At 33.5% G+C, this 23,210-nt stretch overlaps 4 protein-coding genes and 1 long non-coding RNA gene across 5 annotated transcripts; 1 reads left to right on the top strand and 4 right to left on the bottom strand.

Moving 5' to 3' along the window:
- Positions 1-2,741: 2,741 nt before the first annotated feature.
- Positions 2,742-3,738, bottom strand: LOC146887145 (chlorophyll a-b binding protein, chloroplastic-like). Its single transcript, XM_085672722.1, has one exon. It carries the CDS (start codon positions 3,649-3,651, stop codon positions 2,857-2,859), a length of 795 nt encoding a protein of 264 aa, XP_085528848.1. The 5' UTR covers positions 3,652-3,738; the 3' UTR covers positions 2,742-2,856.
- Positions 3,739-8,810: 5,072 nt separating this feature from the next.
- LOC114182484 (chlorophyll a-b binding protein 21, chloroplastic-like) lies at positions 8,811-9,874 on the bottom strand. Its single transcript, XM_028069360.2, has one exon. It carries the CDS (start codon positions 9,739-9,741, stop codon positions 8,947-8,949), a length of 795 nt encoding a protein of 264 aa, XP_027925161.2. The 5' UTR covers positions 9,742-9,874; the 3' UTR covers positions 8,811-8,946.
- Positions 9,875-15,254: 5,380 nt separating this feature from the next.
- On the bottom strand, positions 15,255-15,947 carry LOC114182483 (chlorophyll a-b binding protein of LHCII type 1). The gene has a single exon (XM_028069359.2). It carries the CDS (start codon positions 15,881-15,883, stop codon positions 15,377-15,379), a length of 507 nt encoding a protein of 168 aa, XP_027925160.1. The 5' UTR covers positions 15,884-15,947; the 3' UTR covers positions 15,255-15,376.
- Positions 15,948-17,276: 1,329 nt separating this feature from the next.
- Positions 17,277-22,312, bottom strand: LOC114181156 (uncharacterized). The gene is made up of 5 exons (XM_028067516.2): positions 22,072-22,312; positions 19,627-21,631; positions 18,958-19,521; positions 17,943-18,848; positions 17,277-17,853 (listed from the first exon to the last, which is right to left on the bottom strand). The coding sequence occupies exons 1-5, from the start codon at positions 22,189-22,191 to the stop codon at positions 17,606-17,608; spliced, it is 3,843 nt and encodes a 1,280-aa protein (XP_027923317.1). The 5' UTR covers positions 22,192-22,312; the 3' UTR covers positions 17,277-17,605.
- LOC146887144 (uncharacterized) lies at positions 20,887-22,785 on the top strand. The gene is made up of 2 exons (XR_014994703.1): positions 20,887-21,025; positions 21,094-22,785. It is a non-coding gene; the product is annotated as an uncharacterized LOC146887144 (long non-coding RNA).
- Positions 22,786-23,210: the final 425 nt, after the last annotated feature.

The following is a 23,210-nucleotide window of genomic DNA, read 5'->3' as shown; positions in this document are numbered from 1 at the left end:
TGTTTTGCCTTAAAACTCGTTTTTTGCCAAATTCTTTCTATGGGGCATGAATGTATGAGAGGAAGAGTTAAGAAAATGTTTAGCTTAGTTCATATCACAGATTAAAACAGATGAGAAAAAAAAAGAGTCATATATGACAGCAGTAGTAAATGTAAAGTTTTAATTTTTACCACATTTCCTATTTAGTAGAATGAAAATATTGAATTTCTTTTTGGACACTAGCCACTTGATAGCTGGAAATTGATTAGGTAGTTGAAGTATCAAAATCACATTTTTTGCTGATGTGACACGCTTAGAAATTATCACCAGCCAGACTGGTGAGACTTTTTGTTCCTGCAAAATGAACTGATTAAAATGTTTTCACTGGTTTTACTTGTCAGCCAAAATAACTTGCAAAAGAATGTCACGTGAACTGATTACCAGTTTCCAATCTCGTGAAAGCTGAATGGGTCACTGTTTGCAAACTGTCATAAAGGAAAAAAAACTTTCTTTTGGTGAAGAAGTAAATAATTCTATATGCAGTACTGCCACCGAACATCTTGGCCTTTTTCTGTTGTAATTGATTGCGCCAAACGAAATACAAACTCTCCTGTTCTCGAACTTCTGACACAGCTTTTGTAAAGGACTCAAAGTGTGTTTGATGGTGAGCAAAACAATGGAAGTAAATAAATAATAAATAAAAGGTTAAATTATACTTTTCATCCCATTTTCGTAGTAAAATTCGAAGTTGGTCCTCAATTCTTTTTTATCTCAATCTGATTCCTATTTTGGAAAATTTGATGCAATTAAGTCTTTTCCGTTAGTGGTGTAGTAACGGTGTAAATGGGATGTCACTTGTCAGTTCTTGGATTTTTTGAATTTTTTTTATTTTTTTAATTTTTTTTTTAAAAAATTAAAATTTGCCACGTGTCAAGCTGACATCGTGCTACGTGGCAGTGATAGTGCCACGTGTTACTATTATGCCATGTGTCATTTTTCTATTCTCAATTTGGTCCCAGTATTTTAATTTTTGTCTCAATTTAGTCCCAATTTTCGTAAAAATTGTGCAATTTTGTCCCTCTCTAAATTGAAACCAAATTTAATTTTTATATAAATGTGCACAAATATTTCTATCAAATTGATATTTCAAGTAAATATTTTTAACAAGATTAAGTTTATTTTAATTTATATTTTACATTAAACTTTATTTAAAATTGTTTTAAAGTTTTTAATAGAAAATAATGCTAATAACAAAAAAAAATTCATAAATTATATTGATATTTTATTACATCATACTTTAATATTGGTTTTTATTTGAATTCATATTTTAAATAATTGCATATTTTTAAAATGTGTAAAATTCAATAATTTCTATACAAATGTTTTAGTTGGTATAAAAATAACAATTATATAATTTAAGAAAAATTAACTAGTTTATGTAACAATAAAAAACAAATAAATTTAAAATTGGAAAACAATTTTAAGTAAAATTGAATGTGAAACAAATTTAAATAAACTTAGTTTTATTGAAAATATATAATAAAAATATCAATTTGAATAAAAAAATCAAATTTAATAAAAATATTTGTATAACATTTTATAATTTTTGTTTCAATTTGGAGGGGACAAAATTGCATAATTTTTACAAAAGTTGGGACTAAATTGAGACAAAAATTAAAATATAGGGACCAAATCGAGAATGTGAAAATGACACCTGCCATAATAGTGACACGTGGCACTGTCAATGCCATGTGGCACGATGTCAGCATGACACGTGGCAAATTTTTAATTTTTTTAAAAAATAAAAAAATGCAGAAGCTGACACATGGCACCCCATTTAACACTGTTACTATACCACTAACGGAAAGGACTTGCTTGCATCAAATTTCCTAAAATAGGGACCAAATTGAGATAATAAAGAATTGAGGGACCAAATTCAAATTTTGCTACGAAAATGGGGACTAAAGATATAATTTAACCTAAATAAAAAAGAGAGAAGAAATTAAGAAATAGACAAAAATAGATAATGTTCGGCTTAAGAAAATAAATGGAGTGAAATTTAATTTTTAAAATTATTAATATTAGTATTTGTCTTTTAGGCTATGTTCGCTTGAATGATTTGAATAATCAGTTCATTTGAAACGATGCACTTTTAATTAAATTTGTGTTCGAATGTGGTGAAACATAGTGATTTGAGTGGAAAGATTTTCTAAATCTAATAAAAACTTCATCTTCTCACTGATGAACGGATTTGGATGAATAAAGTTTCATTTTACCAATTTACCCTCTTACACATATTTTCTTTTACTCTCATGTACGTGCTTCTCATTAATAATATGTGTATATAATAATTAATAATTAATAATAAAAATTAAAATATTATTAAAATTTAATATTTTTTATTTATTTAAAAATTATTTAATTTTATTTTTATTAAAAGGGTAGTTTGGTAATTTTTAAATTTTATTTATTATAACTTCGTTTTTAATCTATCACATCACTCATTAACTTTCACAAAATTCATCTTCAAATTCACTTTACCCTCTAAATCCACTCAAAAAAACACACATATTCATCTACACAAATTCACATAAATCCATCTTCATACTCTCCCCTAAATTCATCTTCTCAAGCGAACAGAACCTTAAGGATACAAGGTTCAAAACATGAGATTTTAGTTTTACTCCTTTAGATTTTATAACCTAACTCGCTTTAAGTTTTAGTTAGTTTGGTTAATAAAGCACACAAACAATAGAGACATGTAATTTATAATGATATAATTCACATTCACTCTAGAAAGACACAATGCATATATTTCACAAAATAGCATAAAATTCACAAGTTCTTTCTTGTTCTTCTGTGTCACTGTAAGTTCTCTTACTTTCCGGGGACAAAGTTAGTGGCATAGGCCCAGGCGTTGTTGTTGACGGGGTCGGCAAGGTGATCAGCGAGGTTCTCCAAAGGACCCTTGCCAGTGACAATGGCTTGAACGAAGAAACCAAACATGGAGAACATGGCCAATCTCCCATTCTTCAACTCTTTCACCTTCAACTCAGCAAAAGCCTCTGGGTCTTCAGCAAGGCCCAATGGGTCAAAGCTCCCACCCGGGTAGATTGGGTCAGTGACCTCACCCAAAGGCCCACCGGCAATGCGGTAACCCTCCACTGCACCCATCAAGATGACTTGTGTGGCCCAGATGGCAAGGATGCTCTGTGCATGGATTAGGCTTGGGTTGCCCAAGTAGTCAAGCCCACCCTCACTGAATATCTGAGACCCAGCCTTGAACCACACCGCCTCCCCAAACTTCACACCGTTCCGGGCCAACAGTTCAGGGAACACACACCCCAATGCCCCCAACATCGCCCATCGAGAGTGGATGACTTCCAGTTCACGGTTTTTTGCAAATGTCTCTGGGTCAGCAGAAAGTCCAGCGGTGTCCCATCCGTAGTCACCTGGGAATTCCCCGGTCAGGTAAGAAGGGGCCTCACCGGAGAACGGACCCAAATACTTGACACGGTCTGGGCCGTACCATGGGCTTCCAGAAGAAACCGACTTGGAGGTCGTCTTCCTCATGGAAATCCTTCCACCGGAGAGCTCCGGGGTGGAAGGGGAGAGCTTGATGGCTTGACCAGCCAGTGACGGTGAAGAGAGAGCCATGGTGGAAGCGCCCATTGCAGTGTTGTAGAATGAAGAACTGAGAAAGGTTTGTAAGTGAAAATGGTTAGTGATGGTGTAGTTGTTGTATTTGAGGAAGGGTAGAGGAGCAATATATATAGTTTAATCGAGAACATGGGTTGTTATCTTAACATCTTAGAAGATCTGCATTTGAGTTTCTATTGGCTTGGATTTGAAGGATACTTAATGGCCACATTCTTCTTCTCGTACTACTTACTTGGATGAGATCTCTACCACAATCATAAAATACCTCTTAGACATTGCCACGTAGGATTTTTTTGGATAGTTTGGATCGAATAAGAAATAGGTATCAATGTGAATTATGCTAGAAAATAAAAACTCAAAAATTTTACATGGTCGAGTAAAATGAACTGATTTCAAAGCAAGCATTTGAAATGAAATGTTAGTTTAATTATTTACTTCAATTTCAATTTAAAATAAATGTGTTAGTTTAATTGATTAAAATTTCCCAGTCCTAAAAAAAACATTACATTCAACATCACCAACAATGAAAAAAAATCACATAAAGCTAAGAACAAATATCCTTAGTTATCTAACATCGGTTTCTAATCACTTTAGTTCAAGTTAACAAAATTAAAATGGTTAAAAAAAAGAGAAGATTTAATGAAGTTCTAACTTAATTGCAAGAAACTGGATTAAAAAAATTATCCACATCATTATAAATCTAAACCAGTAAAGACTCATCCTTTCTTCTCAAACCTCACATGCAAGTAACAGCCTACATATACATAAGAAAACAAAATTAGGGAACTCGGTATTTTAAGAAAGGGAAAAACTTACATAAAAGAAAAAAAAGAATAAACTGGTTGGTTTTTGATTATCCTAGACTTATCTTTCTTCTAACATGTGTGCTTTGAAGAAAGAAAAAATAGAAAAATAACTCGAAAACCTATACAAAGTAATTTTCTAAATTTAAAGAGATAAAGTACTTAGATAAATGAATAATCAATTTATTTTATATTATACTAATAAAAATACATGATATACTTATAAAAGTAATAAAATTTTATTTTGTGTTTTTCTTAAACTCTCTCTTCTATACTTATAAAAATAAGTTATTACACGTTTTTTTTTTTCTATGTATATCGTGTACTTGTTTTGTTTAATAAAATCATATATTTCTTTACTAAAATAAAAATATTAGCAACCTCACGCTTGCTGAACAAGAGGAATGCACTTGTGATGTATCAATATAACCCTTGGAAGAGTGTCAATGGAAGACGGTAAAAAAATCACAGGTTTACTTAAAAGAAAGGATCCATAAAGATTTCCCTCAAAATTATATAATGTTTCCTCCCAGAAGATGGAGATAATCATATTTTCATTATCATGATACAAATGAAATAAATTTATTTAATTTAAAAATAGTTTTTATATGATAAAATCACTAATGCAAAATATTATTTAAATTTGTCTTATAAGCTTTGATTAAAAAAAAAGTGATATTTTAAAATTATTTGCATTATTATAGGCTCCGATTTTAGGATAATCGAAACCTATACCTTGATAACATGAATATATCATGGTCTCTCGCTCTTGCTCTCGCTCTCATTATCGTTCTTGTTCTCGCTCTCTCCTGTTCTTAGGTTCCTTTCTCGTTCCAAATATTATTAATTAGGCTAAAATTATATTTTGGTCTTCTAATTCATATGAAAAATTCAATAAGACCTCTAATTTTTATTTGGTTCAATTTAGTTTTCTAATTTTTAAAAATGATCTAATTCAGTTATTTTTGTTATATTGACTTTAACGTCGTGTCCCTACATGTCATATGTTACTTTGTAGTATTTTCAATTTATTTATTTAATTTTTTTTTTCGATTTTTCTTTAAAAAAAAATATGACATGTCAGGTTAATGTCGTGCCTCGTGTATGTACAGTGTCACATGTTTGTGTCTATTCAATCTTTCCTCGCTTGGTCTAAACATTTGGTTGGTTCTATTGTAGACTCCCTAGTACGGATTTTGTAACCTACACCACTTTATTGTTATGTTTCCATGTTATTTAAGTTCAAAGTTGCTTAAATTGTTTTCCATGTAACAACAGTTTTATTGAAAGGAAAATCCTAAATCCACAAAGAAGCCTTCTCTACTTGTGGACAATCTGATCGGTGTATTACACCAACTTGCTAACATCAAATGCGAAGAGTCGATGATGGTTCCATGAGATTTTATTGTATTTGAGAGGAATAGTGAGATCCAATTTTACATGTACATGCAAGATGTGTTAAAACTTGTGACGAAGAACCAAGAATTGAATATTACAATTACTCAGTCATAGATGATGTAAGTCTTGTAAAGTAACATAGTAGAGAAAAAAAATACTAGAAGAAAGCACTCTATTTTATTGAATTATTCATGACTATTAAATAACTATACATGACAAAAACTGAAAAGTGAAAAATGTATACTGCTTTTAACCACTAACAAAAGACTTGTCAAGAAACAGAAAAAGAATCCCATAAAACTAGGAATATTATTTTACTGCAGAACTATTAAATTATTTACTAAAAACCTAACAAGTCTCTTAACCATTCTTTATATTTAATTATTTTATCTAGTTATATATATATATATATATATATATATTAAATAAATATTTTGCATTTAGGTATATGTTTGGTGTGACTAAGAATGCGGGGTTAAGTGATGTGTATGAGTTCATGAATCCCTACTCATTCATAATGACAATAAGATGATTGACATCCCCAAACACACATCACCAATTGTTTGGGAAAGGAGAAATAAATATATTTAGTCCCTTATATAAATGAGTAAGTATAATTTATTGTATTGTAATTATAATCCATCATTTTAAGTATAAAACTTTTTCTCAATCACGGAGGATTTACGAGAATGAAGAATGATCCATGAATAAAATAGTATTAAATTGATAACCATGTTTGCAATCTTTGTTTTTAAAGACTCTCACCATTGAGATTGTTTCAATTATTGAAGTTTAAGCTTTCTTTAATTAAGACATAATCATTTCAGTTCTCTTTACTATTGTGATTACTTTTCCAAGTTTTATTGCTAAAAAATTCTCTCCATTCTCATCCCAACTTTCACAACTATGTTTGAATGATTGAACATATATGCCTCGATATTTTTTTTAATTAAAATAATTAAACCCTTCCAATATTTGTATATTATTTGAAGTCATTTAATAAATCAGTACATTATTAATTTTATGTTAACAAAATGCCAATACTGCTGGTCCAAATGAAACTTTCTCAATGTTTTATACAAAATTTTATATTCGAATCATATAAAAAAATATTCTAAAATGAATTTCACTAATAATAAATTTCATAGTATGTTTTCTTTATAATAAAAATAATACTTAAAAAAATACATTAAATTATATTAAGCAATTCACAATATTAATAATTAATATATATATATATATATATATATATATTATTTAAGTTTCAGAATTCGATATCCTGACCTGGATTTCAGAATGTGGTGCAGCAAGAAATCTCCAAGATTTGTCATTTAAGTTTCAGATTAATAAAGGCCTCTGGGTCATTAACAAGGCCCACTGGCAATGCGGAAATCCTCCACTGCACCACGAAGGAGTGTTTCTTTCTGCACCCGATCAAATTTCTCCCAATACCCTTCCACAATCAATTCTAAAAAATTTTTTCGAAAGAAACTTAACCCACCCCTGTTTCGGATCAAATTTTTCGGAGCCTATTTTCGGAGCCTGTGATGAGGTGCTGGTAGAAATTTGATGGGTTGATGGAAGAAACACCCTTGTCGAGCATTTTAATCCCCATTCGCGTGCGTGGATTATTTGTTGTCTTGTTTCAGAACCTTCCAATGCATTTGGAGCACCAGAGAGAAGGATTTGTGGCAGAGCATTGCGTTCACGGCGGCTAGGTAAGATTTCTCTTTTGTGCATAAAGAAAATCCCAAAGCGTGTTGGTTAATGAGGGGTTTGGAGGAGGAAGAAAGAGAGAAAGAAATGAGGGGTTTGGTGGAGGAAGAGGGAGAGAGAGAATAGGGATGGTGTTAACACGCAACGAAATCGTGTCGTTTCAGATGAAGGGATTGGTGGGGGAGAAAAGAAGGGGGGGAAAGGGATGAGGGTCAAAGTTGAAACCATCAGAAATGGTGTCGTTTCAGATGAGAGTGCTTGTGGGGGAAGAAAGAAGGGTGGAAATAGAGTGAACGTTGGAGTTAAAATAGAAGAAAATTGTGTTGTTTGTAATGAGGGTTTTGGCGGAGAAAGAAAGAAGGGGAGAAATGGAGAAAAGAGAAAGCGCAATGGCGATGAAATAGGGAAAGGGTGGACGAAGGAACAAGATTTGGCTCTTCAAAGAGCATATCTTGCTGCAAAGCCTAGCCCCTCTCTGTGTGAATGCAGTAGAAAATATTGACTTTTGGTGACCCCAACTTACAACAAAGTTTGTGATTCATGCTGTTGCAATTTAACTGATGTTAAATGTTTGGGATTGGCCTGTGTAACCCTTGAAAGCTGACTGTTATGTGGTTGGTTTACAGTTTAAAGAGTTTTAATATGATTGTTGATTATGGAAGAATAGATTCAGAAAATGAAGCAGTTTGCTATACTTTGAAAACTTTATTGATGATTGCTTTGTTTTGCCTTTGTTTTATTGTCTACTGAAATGTTAGAAAGCAGATATGGTGCTTCAAGTGTACGCTCAGAACTTGCTTGCTCTTTTCAACTAAGAATTCCAGTGAATAAGTTATTATGTACTCTTTTAGGACAAGATTATAATTCTGAAAGGTGACAGCTGCTTGTGTTTGAATGCAATGATGTATAATGGAATGATATTTGGTTATTTAAAGTTGGTTAACTAACTCAACTAACTAATTAACAAAACCAATTCTGCAAAAATGTAGTGGAAAGACTCTGATACAGAATGTATTTGAGAAATGCATTTTTCTAAGCTTTCTTCCATTTCTTCCACTATTGCCGAAGGAGAGTGTGTTCAGGAAGGAACTTGACCGCTGATACCAGTTGATATGCATTCATAACCTCCCTTCAGCCACAACAACCTATTAATCAACCAACTCTAAAGCATGACATTTTAGTTTTTACTGCTTTAGATTTTAGAGCCTAACTCATTTTCTAATGTTCAAAGTTTAGATAGTTTGGTTAGTGAAGTACACAAACAATAGAGAGACATACAATTTATAATAATATAATTCACATCCACTCTATAAAGACGCAATGCATATTACACTAAATAACATAAAATTCACAAGTTCTTTCTTGATCTTCTGTGTCACTACAGGTTCTCTCACTTTCCGGGGACAAAGTTGGTGGCGTAGGCCCAGGCATTGTTGTTGACAGGGTCGGCAAGGTGATCGGCGAGGTTCTCCAAAGGACCCTTGCCAGTGACAATGGCTTGAACGAAGAAACCAAACATGGAGAACATGGCCAATCTCCCATTCTTTAACTCTTTCACCTTCAACTCAGCAAAAGCCTCTGGGTCTTCAGCAAGGCCCAATGGGTCGAAGCTCCCACCCGGGTAGATTGGGTCAGTGACCTCACCCAAAGGCCCACCGGCAATGCGGTAACCCTCCACTGCACCCATCAAGATGACCTGTGTGGCCCAGATGGCAAGGATGCTCTGTGCATGGATCAGGCTTGGGTTGCCCAAGTAGTCAAGCCCACCCTCACTGAAAATCTGAGACCCAGCCTTGAACCACACCGCCTCCCCAAACTTCACACCGTTTCGGGCCAACAGTTCAGGGAACACACACCCCAATGCCCCCAACATCGCCCATCGAGAGTGGATGACTTCCAGTTCACGATTTTTCGCAAATGTCTCCGGGTCAGCAGAAAGTCCGGCGGTATCCCACCCATAGTCACCTGGGAATTCCCCTGTCAAGTACGAAGGGGCCTCGCCAGAGAATGGGCCCAAGTACTTGACACGGTCTGGGCCGTACCATGGGCTTTCGGAAGAAACCGACTTGGAGGCCGTCTTCCTCATGGAAATCCTTCCACCGGAGAGCTCCGAGGTGGAAGGGGAGAGCTTGATGGCTTGGCCAGCCAGTGACGGTGAAGAGAGAGCCATGGTGGAAGCGGCCATTGCAGTGTTGTAGAATGAAGAACTGAAAAAGGTTTGTAAGTGAGAATGGTTAGTGATGGTGGTTGTTGTATTTGAGAAAGGTCAGAGGAGCAATATATATAGTTTAATCGAGAAAAGGCGTTGTTATCTTAAAATCGTAGGGGATCTGTATTTGAGTTTCTATTGGTTTGGATTTGAAGGATATTTAATGTCCACATGCTTCTTCTCGTACTCCTTAGGTTGGATGACATATCTACCATATATCGTCACATGCCTCTTAGATATTGCCACGTACGACTTTTTTTGGATAGTTTGGATTGAATAAGTAATAGGTATCAAAGTGAAAGCACTTGCGCATAATTGTGACTCCATATTAAATATTGGAAAAATACTTTCGCAACTAGCTAGCTAGTCAAGGAGTTGATAATTTGAAAGAAAGTAGTTAACTTCAAAGCTTTTAAACATAAGATAATAAACTATTAGCAATGCAAGGACAAAAACAAAAAATGGACGCCAATTTTCTCGTAGCGTCACTTTTATATTCCTAAACATTAAGATGTTAGAATTATATATGTTAAAATTATGTGGGGGTAAATCGGTTTTTAGCAATTATTGTTAAAATTTGTTTCAATTTAAATTAAAAATTTATGCATATATATATATATATATATATAATCGTTATCATTCTTATACTCATAAATGTTAAAACATATTTTATTTGTTGAGTAATATTAAAAAATTATATTAATATTGTTTTAATCCTTAATTTTCATAATTCATTTCTAAGACTTATATTGAATAATTTTTATTTATTAAATATCATGTTTTATTTGTTGTGATTTTTATTTTTATGAAAAATTATTTAATTAATATTTAAAATAGTAAAAGAAATACGAGTGCAGTTATACTTAAACTAATATTTAGAACGGGAATAAGTTTTTAGAATAGAAATAAAATTGTGAAATTCAAATTTATACTACTTTGTGTAGTTGTCATCTTTACTTAAAATGATGGTGTTTATTATCTAGCATTGATTCTAGTAATGTGGGTAAGCCAACATCAATGAAATATTGAAATAAAATCAATCTAGTGGTGACTTAGTCGACTCTCATATTCTAAAATTTACAGTTAAAGATCTTTGTAGCCTATAAACATGGTTGCGAATTTGAAATCCTTTTTTGTCTTAAAATTCTATAATTTTTTGTCCTCAAACTTTAAAAATGGATAAATTTAGTTTCTTAACCCAATGACGTTAAATTTTTCTTTTGTGTTAAACTACATTTCAGGCTGACATTTGAGTTGGAACAAGTCAAACAATGTAAATAACTCAAACACTAGCTTGAAATCTCGTTTAGCACGTAAAAAAAAACAAATTAACGTAGTTGGGTTAAGAGGACTATTGTTGACCTCTTTGTTCTAATCTCAGCAAGTGCACTAGATAAGATGTAGTACACACAAGTGTTGTATCCACAAAGACTTGTACATATATTCAAGTAATCTAACTTTGTTTTAATTTGCTATACACAATTTTGATGGTAATCTTGTGAGTGACTTAAACAAACAGTAAAAGACTGAAAGTAATCAACAGATAAATGTGTATTAAGATTGGAGTTCATCTATCTTCATCAACTGCAATTTTACTAATTGATCAAATAATAGAGTAATCATTCATTGTTACTGAAAATTCTAAGATAAATCTGAATCAATTCCTTGAGTTTGGAACCTAAGGATCTCAAGCACAACATTGATCCCTTAAGCATTGATGCATGAACCCTTCTTTAAGTACAAGACTTTATTCAACTAAAACATTTAAATCTCTTCCTAGCATCTAAACGGATTAGATGGTTGGACCTTAGATTCAAGACCAAATTTTCAACTCAATCCAAACCAATTAAATAATATGAGTGATCAATTCATCCAAGCATAAAAGCACAAACCAAATCATTAACAATGAATAACAACAATATTATAGATAGAACAGTAACAACATAGAGAACCAAAATAGATTACATCCAACCTCAATACCAGAGAGTTTAACTACTCATGTTGATGATATTGCTAGCAAGCATACAAAGTTGTTATCCTCCTCCCACACTTTCTTAAGATATCATAATAATTCCTAAGAAAAGGCACTAACATAAAAAAAACGCTTTCCACATCACCCATTTCATATCAAACGTCAAAATCCTATTTGACATTGGCAGTCCTAGCTTCGTCGTCTTTGGATGTTTGTTTCCTCAATATCTGTCGTGTTTCGACTTTTGTTTCGCTATAATCCTTTGTCATTATTTTTTCGTACTTTCTCTTCCTAGTGACCCAGTAGGTGCGACAACGATGACGATGTGAACGAAGGCGAGTTTTTCTTCATTTAAACTTAAATGCAACTTGTTTCCTTCCTTCATTGGGTTTTTTTGGCGTTTTGAACTGAATGGTTTATGCAATATTGGGTTTTCAAGGCTCCAAGTGTAACGCATTCTATTTTATGTTAATTATATTTAACTTTCTTGTTTAAATATGTAGTATGAAGTAATTTTATGATTTCATAAGTAAATTGATAAATTATGAGGAAGGAATTTGTACAAAGTAAATGGTGATTTTTTTATGCTATTTTTGAGTGTCTAAGTAGCATTGAGATTAAGGCTTCGTTAACCATTGGATTAGGTTGTAACTTTTATAGAGCATTCTTAAAACATAGTTCTTCACAATGACCGATGGGATTTCGAATTTGAGGTGTATGAAAGGAGCATTAATTCCCATAGTTTATTGTAAAAAGTTAGGTTTGCACATACTTTCTAGTTCTAGGTTACCTTGGTAAAGTATTTATTCCTGTTTCCTTAATCGTTGGATCAGGATTAAATATTAACAGAACGTTCATAAGACATTTATCTTTATTTTGACTGTTAGGATTTCCAATTAAACATCCAAGGTGAGAGTCCAATTTTATTTATCGTTGGATTGAGCTCAAATGTTTACATGTTGTTCTAGACACACACACACACACACACACACACACACACACACACACACACACACACACACATATATATATATATATATATATATATATATATATATATATATATATATATATATGTATACCATAGGGATTTGCAAATAGATGTGTGTGGTAAGACATATGAATTTTAAAGTTTGGCTTAAGAATAAGTCTTCTAGAAAGTGAACAAGTCTCCTTGCAACTACCATGAAGTTGCCTAGAACTATTGGAATTTCGACCAAGCTTTGCTAGATGGTCAAAGTAAATTTGCTTGAGCTAGTACTTTTCCACATCACAAAAATTAACATTAAATGACATAAAGACTTCTACTACTCGCATTTATTAAATAATTAATTATTTAATTATTTAAACTTTCTCGGGTCTTACAAGTTACGCATCCAAAGATGCGAAAATAGTCAACTTTTGGCTTGACACTGCTCCATGTTTCTTCTAGGGTTTTATGATCTTCTACTGAAGTTGGACTTCTATTTTATACATGTACGCCCCATCTGACTACTTCAGGCCAAAATAATTTTGTAACATGCCTTTCGTTCATTACCGTTCTTACGAAATTCAAGATCATCTTTTTTTCCCTTTCAGCGACTCCATTTTGCTTAGGAGTATAGGTCGTAGATAATGGCCTGGAAATTCCTTGACCATTAAAAAAATTTCAAACTCTTTTAAGGAAAATTCACCACCTTTATTTCTCCTCAAGCAAGTGATATACACACCAACTTCTTTTTCAACATAAGTTTTGAATGTTTTGAACATAACAAATGCTTCAGATTTTTCATGTAAGAAGTAGACCCAAGCTTTAGCAACTTTTGGCATGTAGTAGTATCAACAAGTGTCGTATCCACATGGATTTAGCAAGCATATTGATAGTTTGATTTTTGGGTTTTTTGATTGATACATAGTACAAGTAAATAAAAATAATAGTAATTAGATAGATTGAGTGGAGTAGGGAATGAATTGATTTCATCTCATCTTTTTCTACTACACCACTACCATCTTGTTTACTTACTATGCAAATCATTCAATGTTTTGGGAGTACTATTTCTATGTAGATCTAGGTTCATCCTTGATACACTAGAACCTAAAGACTCCAAACCCTAGTGTGATTCCTCAACTCCTAGTAGAATGAGTCCTTGCTTTAATGTGCAAGACTCTCTCCTCCAGCATCCACTCTGGTATGTCATGGGGAATCCAGTACATGTATGATGATTTGATTGGACTACAGTTTGAGACCGGTTTCCCAACTCAAAATCCAAACCAATTAAATATATAAGTGATCAAATCATCATTAAGCATAAATCAAACCACAAGCAATTGAATGAAAGCAAAGATAAATACCGAAGAAGTAGAAGTGAATAGATCAGATTGATTACATCAAACCTGGACACGAGGGAGTTTAGCTACTCATAGAATATTACAATGCAATTTCATCAACATCTACACATAAGATCTACACTAAGAGAACCTCCCTTGTGCCTCACAGACCCTATTCTACCATATTCCTACATTGTAGAGCTTCCACTCAATGCTTGAAATGAGGACCCAAGCTCTTTATTTATAGGAATTTTTTGGCGGTGCTCAGCCCAACTTTTAGCGCTCAGCCATGCACTGCCTTAAATGGTGAGCATATTTTCTTATGGCTCAGTCATGCACCGCCTTAAGTGTTGAGCACATTCTTTCGTGGCTAAGACATGCACCGCCTTAAGTGTTGAGCACATTCTCTTGTGGCTCAGTGATGCATTGCCTTAAGTGTTGAGCACATCTCTCTAGGCTTAGCCATGCACCACCTTAAGTGTTGAGCACCATTTCATTGTGGTTCAACTCTAAAAGTCATATTCTATATTCTTCCTTGACCGCCTTACTGGAGCTCAGCCGTGAATTTTGAGGCTTAGCTACATCATTTTTAATTCTTTGAGATATTGCTGCAAAATCATAAAAAAATCATCAATTTCTTATTTTTCTTCTTTTTAGAACTTCATTATGTAATTATAAACTAAAATGAGTTGTTTTCTTACAAAATATGATCAATTAAAGCATGATAAATGTCAAGTTTGTATGAAATTTTATGTATTCTAGACACTTATCAACGGTGTTAGGGCCCTATATATATATATATATATATATATATATATATATATATATATATATATATATATATATATATATATATATATATAAAAGGAGAGGAATATTAAGTTTAAACTAAAAATTATACGAATGTGATTATTAATGGATATCGATTGGGTCTTTTACTTATATTGTTGATTCCTATTATATGTGACACGCTAGATTAGGTCATATAAATTTCTCGTATGTTATGAAATTACAATAACTAGAATTAATTAATATGTCCGATAAAGAAAATATCAAATAATATAATAAATCTATAACTACTTGTAAACTAGGATTTCAAACTCATTATCAGAACATTTTCACCTTCTATATGATTCTATATGATGGATGTAGAACATCATACATTATTAATTCAATTAAAGCTTTTAATTGATATATAATGCATCATGTGTGATCAATAAAGTGCATAAACAATATTATAAAACTACACAATGTATAATTCACATTGTTTCAAATGTATCAAATGTATGTCACCAATAACAATGAAATTATCGATCTCAAGTCATTTTTTTCTCACTTTCCGGGGACAAAGTTTGTGGCATAGGCCCAGGCATTGTTGTTGACGGGGTCGGCAAGGTGATCAACGAGGTTCTCCAAAGGACCCTTGCCAGTGACAATGGCTTGAACGAAGAAACCAAACATGGAGAACATGGCCAATCTCCCATTCTTCAACTCTTTCACCTTCAACTCAGCAAAAGCCTCTGGGTCTTCAGCAAGGCCCAATGGGTCGAAGCTCCCACCCGGGTAGATTGGGTCAGTGACCTCACCCAAAGGCCCACCGGCAATGCGATAACCCTCCACTGCACCCATCAAGATGACCTGTGTGGCCCAGATGGCAAGGATGCTCTGTGCATGGATCAGGCTTGGGTTGCCCAAGTAGTCAAGCCCACCCTCACTGAATATCTGAGACCCAGCCTTGAACCACACCGCCTCCCCGAACTTCACACCGTTCCGGGCCAACAGTTCAGGGAACACACACCCCAGTGACGGTGAAGAGAGAGCCATGGTGGAAGCGGCCATTGCTATATGTTGTAGAATGAAGAAGTGAAAAAGGTTAGTAAAGTGAATGGGTGTTGTTGATGGGAGAGGCGTATGATATATATAGGATAAAGAAGAAGAAAGGGTTTGTTATCTTTTGGAGATCTATTACTCAATTTCTATTGGTTTCCTGCATCCATTTTGTCCACATGCTGCTTTTCATATCACTTATGGATATGTAACGGTTTGTTTTGGAAACCCTACCAACAGATGAAGCATCTCATAAAATATGATTCAATATCTATTTTATCCAATGAGAAATTGCCATGTGTGATTTTGGATTGGCTGTGTATAATGAATAGATATTAAAGTTAGAGAATGGTAAAAGTGTAGAGAAGCCAAACCAAGATAACAATTCACGTAGCATTTTGTGAGCTGGTCTAGTTTTATGTGGTTGGAGTTGGACAATGAAATTCAAATGTATGTGAATTGGTTTCTCCGATGGCACTGTTGCAAAATAATTAGATAGGTAATAATATATTGGGACTTTTATTTACCAAATAACACGCTCCATCATGTATGGTCTAAATTCAATAGCCAGGGAGCCAACTTCTAGGGTTCATTGTTTGCTAATGAGATCAGAATTTGGTTGATTTTTGCTTTTTTTTTTTAAAAAAAATCATAAAATGAAGAAAAGTATGTTTTTTTATAATTTATTTTTCGAAAAACTGTGTAAAGAATTAATATTAACATTAAAATTTTTGTTTAAATATGAGATTTAATATTAAAACGCGAATATTATTAATTAATGTAGGTGGGCAAATTAAAACTAAAATGTATAGAAAAATATTAAACATAATATTACTAATGTCGAAAAAATAAGGGTTAAATATGTCTTTGGTCTCTTAATCTGTAGTGAATTGTGGAATTTATCTATTTTGAGATTTTGAACCAATTTAGTCATTCATCTTCAAAATACGTGGTTTTGTCCTTTTAATCAAATTTTGTTAGATTAATCTAATTTTTCATACACATCTTAAAAACGTATTTGAATTGTTTATACTGTTTGACACATTTTTGCTTTAATGTTAAGTTAAATACTATTATGAAACACGCTTAAAATGTCAAATGAACTTAACAAAATTTGACTAAAAGAACTAAATCCACATATTTCGAACGATGAAGTACTAAATTGGTCCAAAATTTCGAAATGGACTAATTCCAAAATTCACTGAAAATTAAGGAACCAAAAACATATTTAACCCAAAAAATAATAATGAATTAGTATAAAAATTGATATAAAGTTACGTGTTATTATCTCCTAAAACCAAAGTATAACAATATCTAAAAAGAGAAGTAAAAAACTGCACATGAACCATAGCCTAAATCAACTTAAAATACAAACCAAATGATGAAAATCAAGCGAAAAATCCAATGAAAGATCATGCAGTTCCAAACTGTGTTACAAGTTAAATATCATACACATCTCGATATGACACGTTTCAACTAGTGCCATGTAACAATTTCAATGCCATGTTAGATAAAGGGCTACATGAAACACAATGTTTCTAAAAAAAACAAAGCTATTCAATTCAAGCATGAAAACACACACTTGACACAACAATTACCATAAAGTAGCATTGTCTTTTCGCATCATATATACTTTAAAACATGTTGGTCATCGAGAAAAATATGTAACCATCAAATTATTGAAACACTATCACTAAACTGCTAAAGAAATCAATATTGCAAGGGATATGAAGTTCAATTCTGTTGAAGATATTGTAAAGGTTTCCTCTTATTAGGAAATGCACTCCTTGATATGATCGTGCCAACTTGCTCCTTCTTGGAAATTTTAGTGTTCTCTTTCATGTCACTAGCTCCAAGAATATCCCTTGCACGTTTCACAGGCAAACTCGATATAATCTTCAACTCTTTCTTCATAAATGATTCACGGAGCTTAGGGATATTACACTTTGGTGGTGTTCCCATTTCATCTCCAGAGAAAGTGCCTACAAATAAAGGTTTATATAAATAGTTACTTCGTTTGTACAGGTAAACTCTTGAACAGATATTGCATTGCTTTAACCAAAACTCATACCTGATGCAGACATTTGCTGATGGTTAAAAGTGCATAACTTCATTTCACCATCGTGAGGCATAGTTGGAGCATTCTCATCTGAATTTTGATCACTTGCATCTTCAAAAGTGTGGAAATCATTGAGCAAATACTTTTCAATGCTTTCCAAGTCCCTCTTCATATTAAGCTGATTTTTGCCATCTTCTGGACCAGTCACACCAACATATTCATGATCATCAGAGTTATTAATCAACCTAGTAACTTCTTCCTGCACCGAATCATTTGTCATATGCAGAACCTCCTCACTGAATTCTTTCTCCATCTGATCACTTGGCATGCTTTCTTCCATTTTGAAAGTGTCCACAACATCTCCAAGTGCACTTCGATCAAAATATGTTTCATCCTCAAAGCCTTTTGTTGCTGAAGGCACAAGGTTATTGGGCAAAAATCCAATGCCTTCCTCTGAATCAGCATTCAGACCTGATTTCTCAACTTCTCCCTCCAACAACTGTTCTCCAACTTCCACATTGTTCAAGACCATTGCACTAGGTGTTGCACGTATAACTTGTTCACTTTCTTCAACTTGCATTTCATTGACAATAATTTGAATGTTCTCTTCCATATCACAAATTCCATTATCAACTTCCTCAGAATCACCAATCAGACCTGACTTGTCAATTTCTCCCTCCAATAAATACTCTCCAATTTCATCAACTAGCTCCTTGTTGAGATCCATCTGCATGTTCTCCTCCACATCACCAATTCCAACATCAACTCTTGCTGTTTCGGACTGCAACACTTTAGTCTCTGAATTATTTAGCTGCTTGGGAGAAAAACCAGTCATTGTATCTGAAGCTGGGCTTAAACTTATTTTTCTTGAAGATACAAACTTTCCTTCAGACATATCAACATTTTCAAACACAATGCCTAGAACATCACGATTAGAGAGATTATAAATTAATTACTTGAAAATCAAGGGAGAATTTTGATGAAGCATCATTATAAATAAACTTTAAAATAAAACAATTCACTGTACCTGAAACAACCATTTCATGAACATTAAAATCTGTCTTCACTTCACTTAATGCATCATTTGGTAGGAACTGAACTGGTGTCCCATCCGAATCTTCAAAAGTCGAAGATTGGAGCTCATCCGTAAATTGTTCAATGGTCACATTGGTCTTCCCATCATCATTAGTGATGGTACGTATAGAAATGTCAAGGCACCTGGTATCAACTTCAGATCTTCCATTTAGAATAGCATCATCATGAACATCAGAGTTGTAAAACAACCCAATAACTTTTCCTTCAGTTATGTGCATATTACCTTCCTCTATAGCTTTGCCTAAAAGATTCACATTGGCTGTTGTGTGCAAAGCTTCCTGAGTGTATTCAACTTTCTCCATGTTGGAACTTTGCATGCTTTCTTTCATGTTACAAGTTCCTATATCTCCAAGTGGACTCTGTTCAGAATATGTTTCAGACTGAAAGCTCTCAACTAAGGAGGCTTCTAGGTTACAGGGAGAAAATCTAGAGCATTCCCCTAGATTTGCAATGGAACCTGTATTTTGTGGTGATGTCAACTCCTCTTCACACGTTTCTGCATTTGCAGACAGATGATTCAGAAAGCCAGCTATAGAAGATTATGAACCAATCATACTTAAAGACATAACGAATAAATTTGAAAATAAAAACTGCACTATACCTTGGTGAATATTAACGTCACTAGACTTGACTTCATTTTCTGGATAAGTTCTCTGAAATTGATCTTTTGTACCAACTGAATGTTCTGCAGTTAAATTGGTCTTTCCATCAGTATCCTTGCCATCAACTTCTGATCCAGTGTTTGTGAGATCGTAGTTATTGCCTTCAGATTTCTGCACTTCTTCTACCGTAGGGTAACCAAAGTCCTCTTGGGAAACATGCATAACACTAACATCTTTTAGGTTTGATCCTTGAGGGCTATTGTGGTCGCCTTGTTCTACAACTTCCTCTTCTTCCACCATAGGGTAACCAGATTCCTCTAGACAAACATGTAAAACATTCACTTCTTTCATGTTTGGTCCTTGAGGGATATTTTGGTCACCTTGTTCTACAGCTACATCTTCTTCCACTTCAGGGTAAACATATTCTTCCTGATAAACATGTAAAATATTCACATCTTTTATGTTTGGTCCTTGAGGGCTATTGTGGTTGCCTTGTTCTACAGCTACATCTTCTTCCATCACAGGGTAAACAGATTCTTCCTGGTAAACATCTAAAATATTCACATCTTTGATGTTTGGTCCTTGAGGGCTATTGTGGTCACCTTGTTCTATAGCTACATCTTCCACCACAGGATAAAGAGATTCTTCCTGATAAAAAATATTCACATCTTTGATGTTTGGTCCTTGAGGACTATTGTTGTCACCTTGCTCTACAGCTACATCTTCCGCAATAGGACAATCAGATTCCTTCTGAGAAACTAGTAAAATATTCACATCTTTCATGCTAGGTCCTTGAGAGCTATTCTGGTCACCTTGTTTTAAAGCATCATCTTCTTCCACCATAGGGAAACCATATTCCTCTTCAGAAGCATGTAAAACATTTACATCTTTCGGGTTCGAGCCTGGAGGGCTATTGTGGTCTCCTTGTTCTACATCTTCATCCTTTTCCATCACAGGGTAACCAGATTCCTCTTGGTGTAAAACCTTCCCATCTTTCATGCTTGATCCTTGAGAGCTAATGCAGTCGCCTTCTTGATGTATAGCTTCATCTTCTTCCACCATAGGGAAGCCAGATTCTTCTATAGAAGCATATAAAGCATTCACATCTTTCATGTTTGATCCTGGTGGGCTACTCTGGTCGCCTTGTTCAACAGCTTCATCCTTTTCCACCACAGGGTAACCAAATTCCTCTTGAGAAACATGTGAAATCTTCACATCCTTCATGCTTGATCCTTGAGGGCTACTGTGATCGCCTTGTTCTACAGCTTCATCCTTTTCCACCACAGGGTAACCAGATTCCTCTTGAGAAACATGATAAATCTTCACATCTTTCATGCTTGATCCTTGAGGGCTACTGTGATCGCCTTGTTCTACAGCTTCATCCTTTTCCACCACAAGGTAACCAGATTCCTTCATATCTTTCATGCTTGATCTTTGAGGGCTAATGCAGTCTCCTTGTTCTGTAGCTTCATCTTCTTCCACCATAGGGGGAGCAGATTCCTCTTTAGAAGAATGTAAAGCATTCACATCTTTCATGTTTGATCCTTTAAGGCTATTATGAACACCTTGTTCGGCAGCTTCAGCTTTTCCCTTTTCATATTCACAAATATCTCCAATAAGATTATTGTTCTCACCCAACTTCTCAACTTCTCCCTCCGACAACTGGTCGTTGAATTCCACCAAAGCAACTGCTACAGGTGCTAAATGTAAACCTCCCTGACTGTTATGATGCTCTTCCTCGAGTCTACTTTGCATGTCTTCTCCAGCCCCACAAATTCCAAACTCTTCCCTTGTTATTTCCAGAGACAAATTTGTTTCAAATTCCAACCTTTCAATCTCTGAACCTTTCAAATTCTTGGCAGAAAAAACACTCCTTTCCTTTGAACCAGGGCTAGGAGTCACCAAATCAATCATTTCCACATTTTTGCTACTAACACAATGAAGGGTGGTGTCTTTCTCAGTTCTAGCATTACCAGAACCTACAGGATCTTCTATTTCTTTTTCCTGTGTCCGAAACAAAACCAAATTCCACAAACCAAGAATTCAATAACCAACCCAATAAGCAAATAAACAATTAAAAACCAGTCCCTAACACCATGTTCCTAAACAAAATAGAAAATGGATAAAACTTAGTCGTAATTTCCCTCAGTTTATTAGTGTTTGTAATTCAAAAAATTAAAGTTGGTAGAAAGGGGTATTAATATATTTGTATAACATAAAAGACACCTCTTAAGTTTGTATAGTACAGAGAGTACGTGGAATTTTTTCTAATACGATTTTGGATCAATAGTACAAAATATTTTCCTGTAACCTTCTTCAGTTCCTATGTGTGTGCTTTCTTCCTAACAAAACTAAGTATATTTGGGATTATTCTCCAATTAAATTATTTGAAGAAATTCTATTTGTAATTAAAAAAATTAAGAAAAGGGTAGAATGATATGAACCTTGAAAAGCAAGAAGAGTCTGTCTGCCATTTCGCTGTTCTTCAAATTTGCAGGAATGCCATGTTTCTTGCACAGAGCCTGCAGTCTCTTCCTCTTCATGCCATGAAAATCCATCTCCATTACTCTCAGTTTTGAACAAAAATTCCGAAACGAACTCCAATTTTTGCAAATTTAAACCAAATCGCGAGGAAAAGAAATGATTTAACAACTTGGGTTTGTTTCTGAAAGTCAAAATGATGAGCTTCCTGCTTCTTTGGTATTTGTTAACTCAGTGAATATGCTTCAGTGGTATAATTTTGGAGTGAGCAAAGTAACCGTTGGTAATCACCATAGAAGTATTTATGTAGTACGTACACGTTCGTTTTTGGTGCTCAAATTTGAATTCAAGTTTGAATTACAGTTATCGCAACCTTATCCAGTTTTGAATTTGAAGCGTTTGATACGAAAATATATCGATGGTCGGTGGCTTTACACGTGGACTACCAATGAACATGCTCATGCACGTGGTGATAAAAGTGGTTTTAGTAGGTGGTAACTTCTCTCTCTATTTTTTATTTTACTTATTCATTTATTTTCTTTGGCTTTTGCTTTTGCTTTCAGCAACATGTTATTAATGTTATTATATTTTTAAGAATCTTTATTAATTTATTTATTTAATTCATGTAGTGTTAGTCTATTCTAAAGTTAAATAAATTGTGACGTGGTACTGTTTAACTATCTCTCAGATTTGGTTTATTATATTTTTAGTTTTAAGGTGTTCTTTTAGTTGTTACACTAAACTGAATGTATTGAGTTTTAGCATAAATTAGTTTAAAAAGTTTTATATATATATATATATATATATATATATATATATATATATATATATATATATATATATATATATATATTGAGTTTTTAATATCACGGATATATTAAAATATTTATAAAAGAGAAATTTAATATTTAACTAAATATTTTAATCATAAATCCAAATAAAAATACAATGTATAATATTCATAGATTTCAAATAAAATACAAATAACTCATTTAAATAGTATTGAATGATAGTTTATAAGAAAATAGAGATTTTTTGAAATCAATTGATAAAATATAACTCATTCAAAATCATTGAGTAATGTTTTAATCATGTTTTTTAT

The sequence above is a fragment of the Vigna unguiculata genome, chromosome 4 (genome assembly GCF_037176805.1).
Source record: "Vigna unguiculata cultivar grain cowpea cultivar isolate G323 ecotype 2 chromosome 4, ASM3717680v1, whole genome shotgun sequence".
Classification (NCBI taxonomy): Eukaryota; Viridiplantae; Streptophyta; class Magnoliopsida; order Fabales; family Fabaceae; genus Vigna; species Vigna unguiculata.
Note: the sequence above shows the minus strand (reverse complement) of the source record. Positions and strands in the feature narration are given on the sequence as shown.

Bases quoted from the DNA above. Each gene is read 5' to 3' on its own strand.
- LOC146887145 (XM_085672722.1), bottom strand. From the start codon at position 3,651: ATGGGCGCTTCCACCATGGCTCTCTCTTCACCGTCACTGGCTGGTCAA.
- LOC114182484 (XM_028069360.2), bottom strand. From the start codon at position 9,741: ATGGCCGCTTCCACCATGGCTCTCTCTTCACCGTCACTGGCTGGCCAA.
- LOC114182483 (XM_028069359.2), bottom strand. From the start codon at position 15,883: ATGGCCGCTTCCACCATGGCTCTCTCTTCACCGTCACTGGGGTGTGTG.
- LOC114181156 (XM_028067516.2), bottom strand. From the start codon at position 22,191: ATGGAGATGGATTTTCATGGCATGAAGAGGAAGAGACTGCAGGCTCTG. The intron at 21,632-22,071 runs GTTCATATCATT...TTTCGGACACAG, and splicing joins GACTCTTCTTGCTTTTCAAG to GAAAAAGAAATAGAAGATCC. The intron at 18,849-18,957 runs GTACAGTGAATT...GTGATGTTCTAG, and splicing joins TCATGAAATGGTTGTTTCAG to GCATTGTGTTTGAAAATGTT.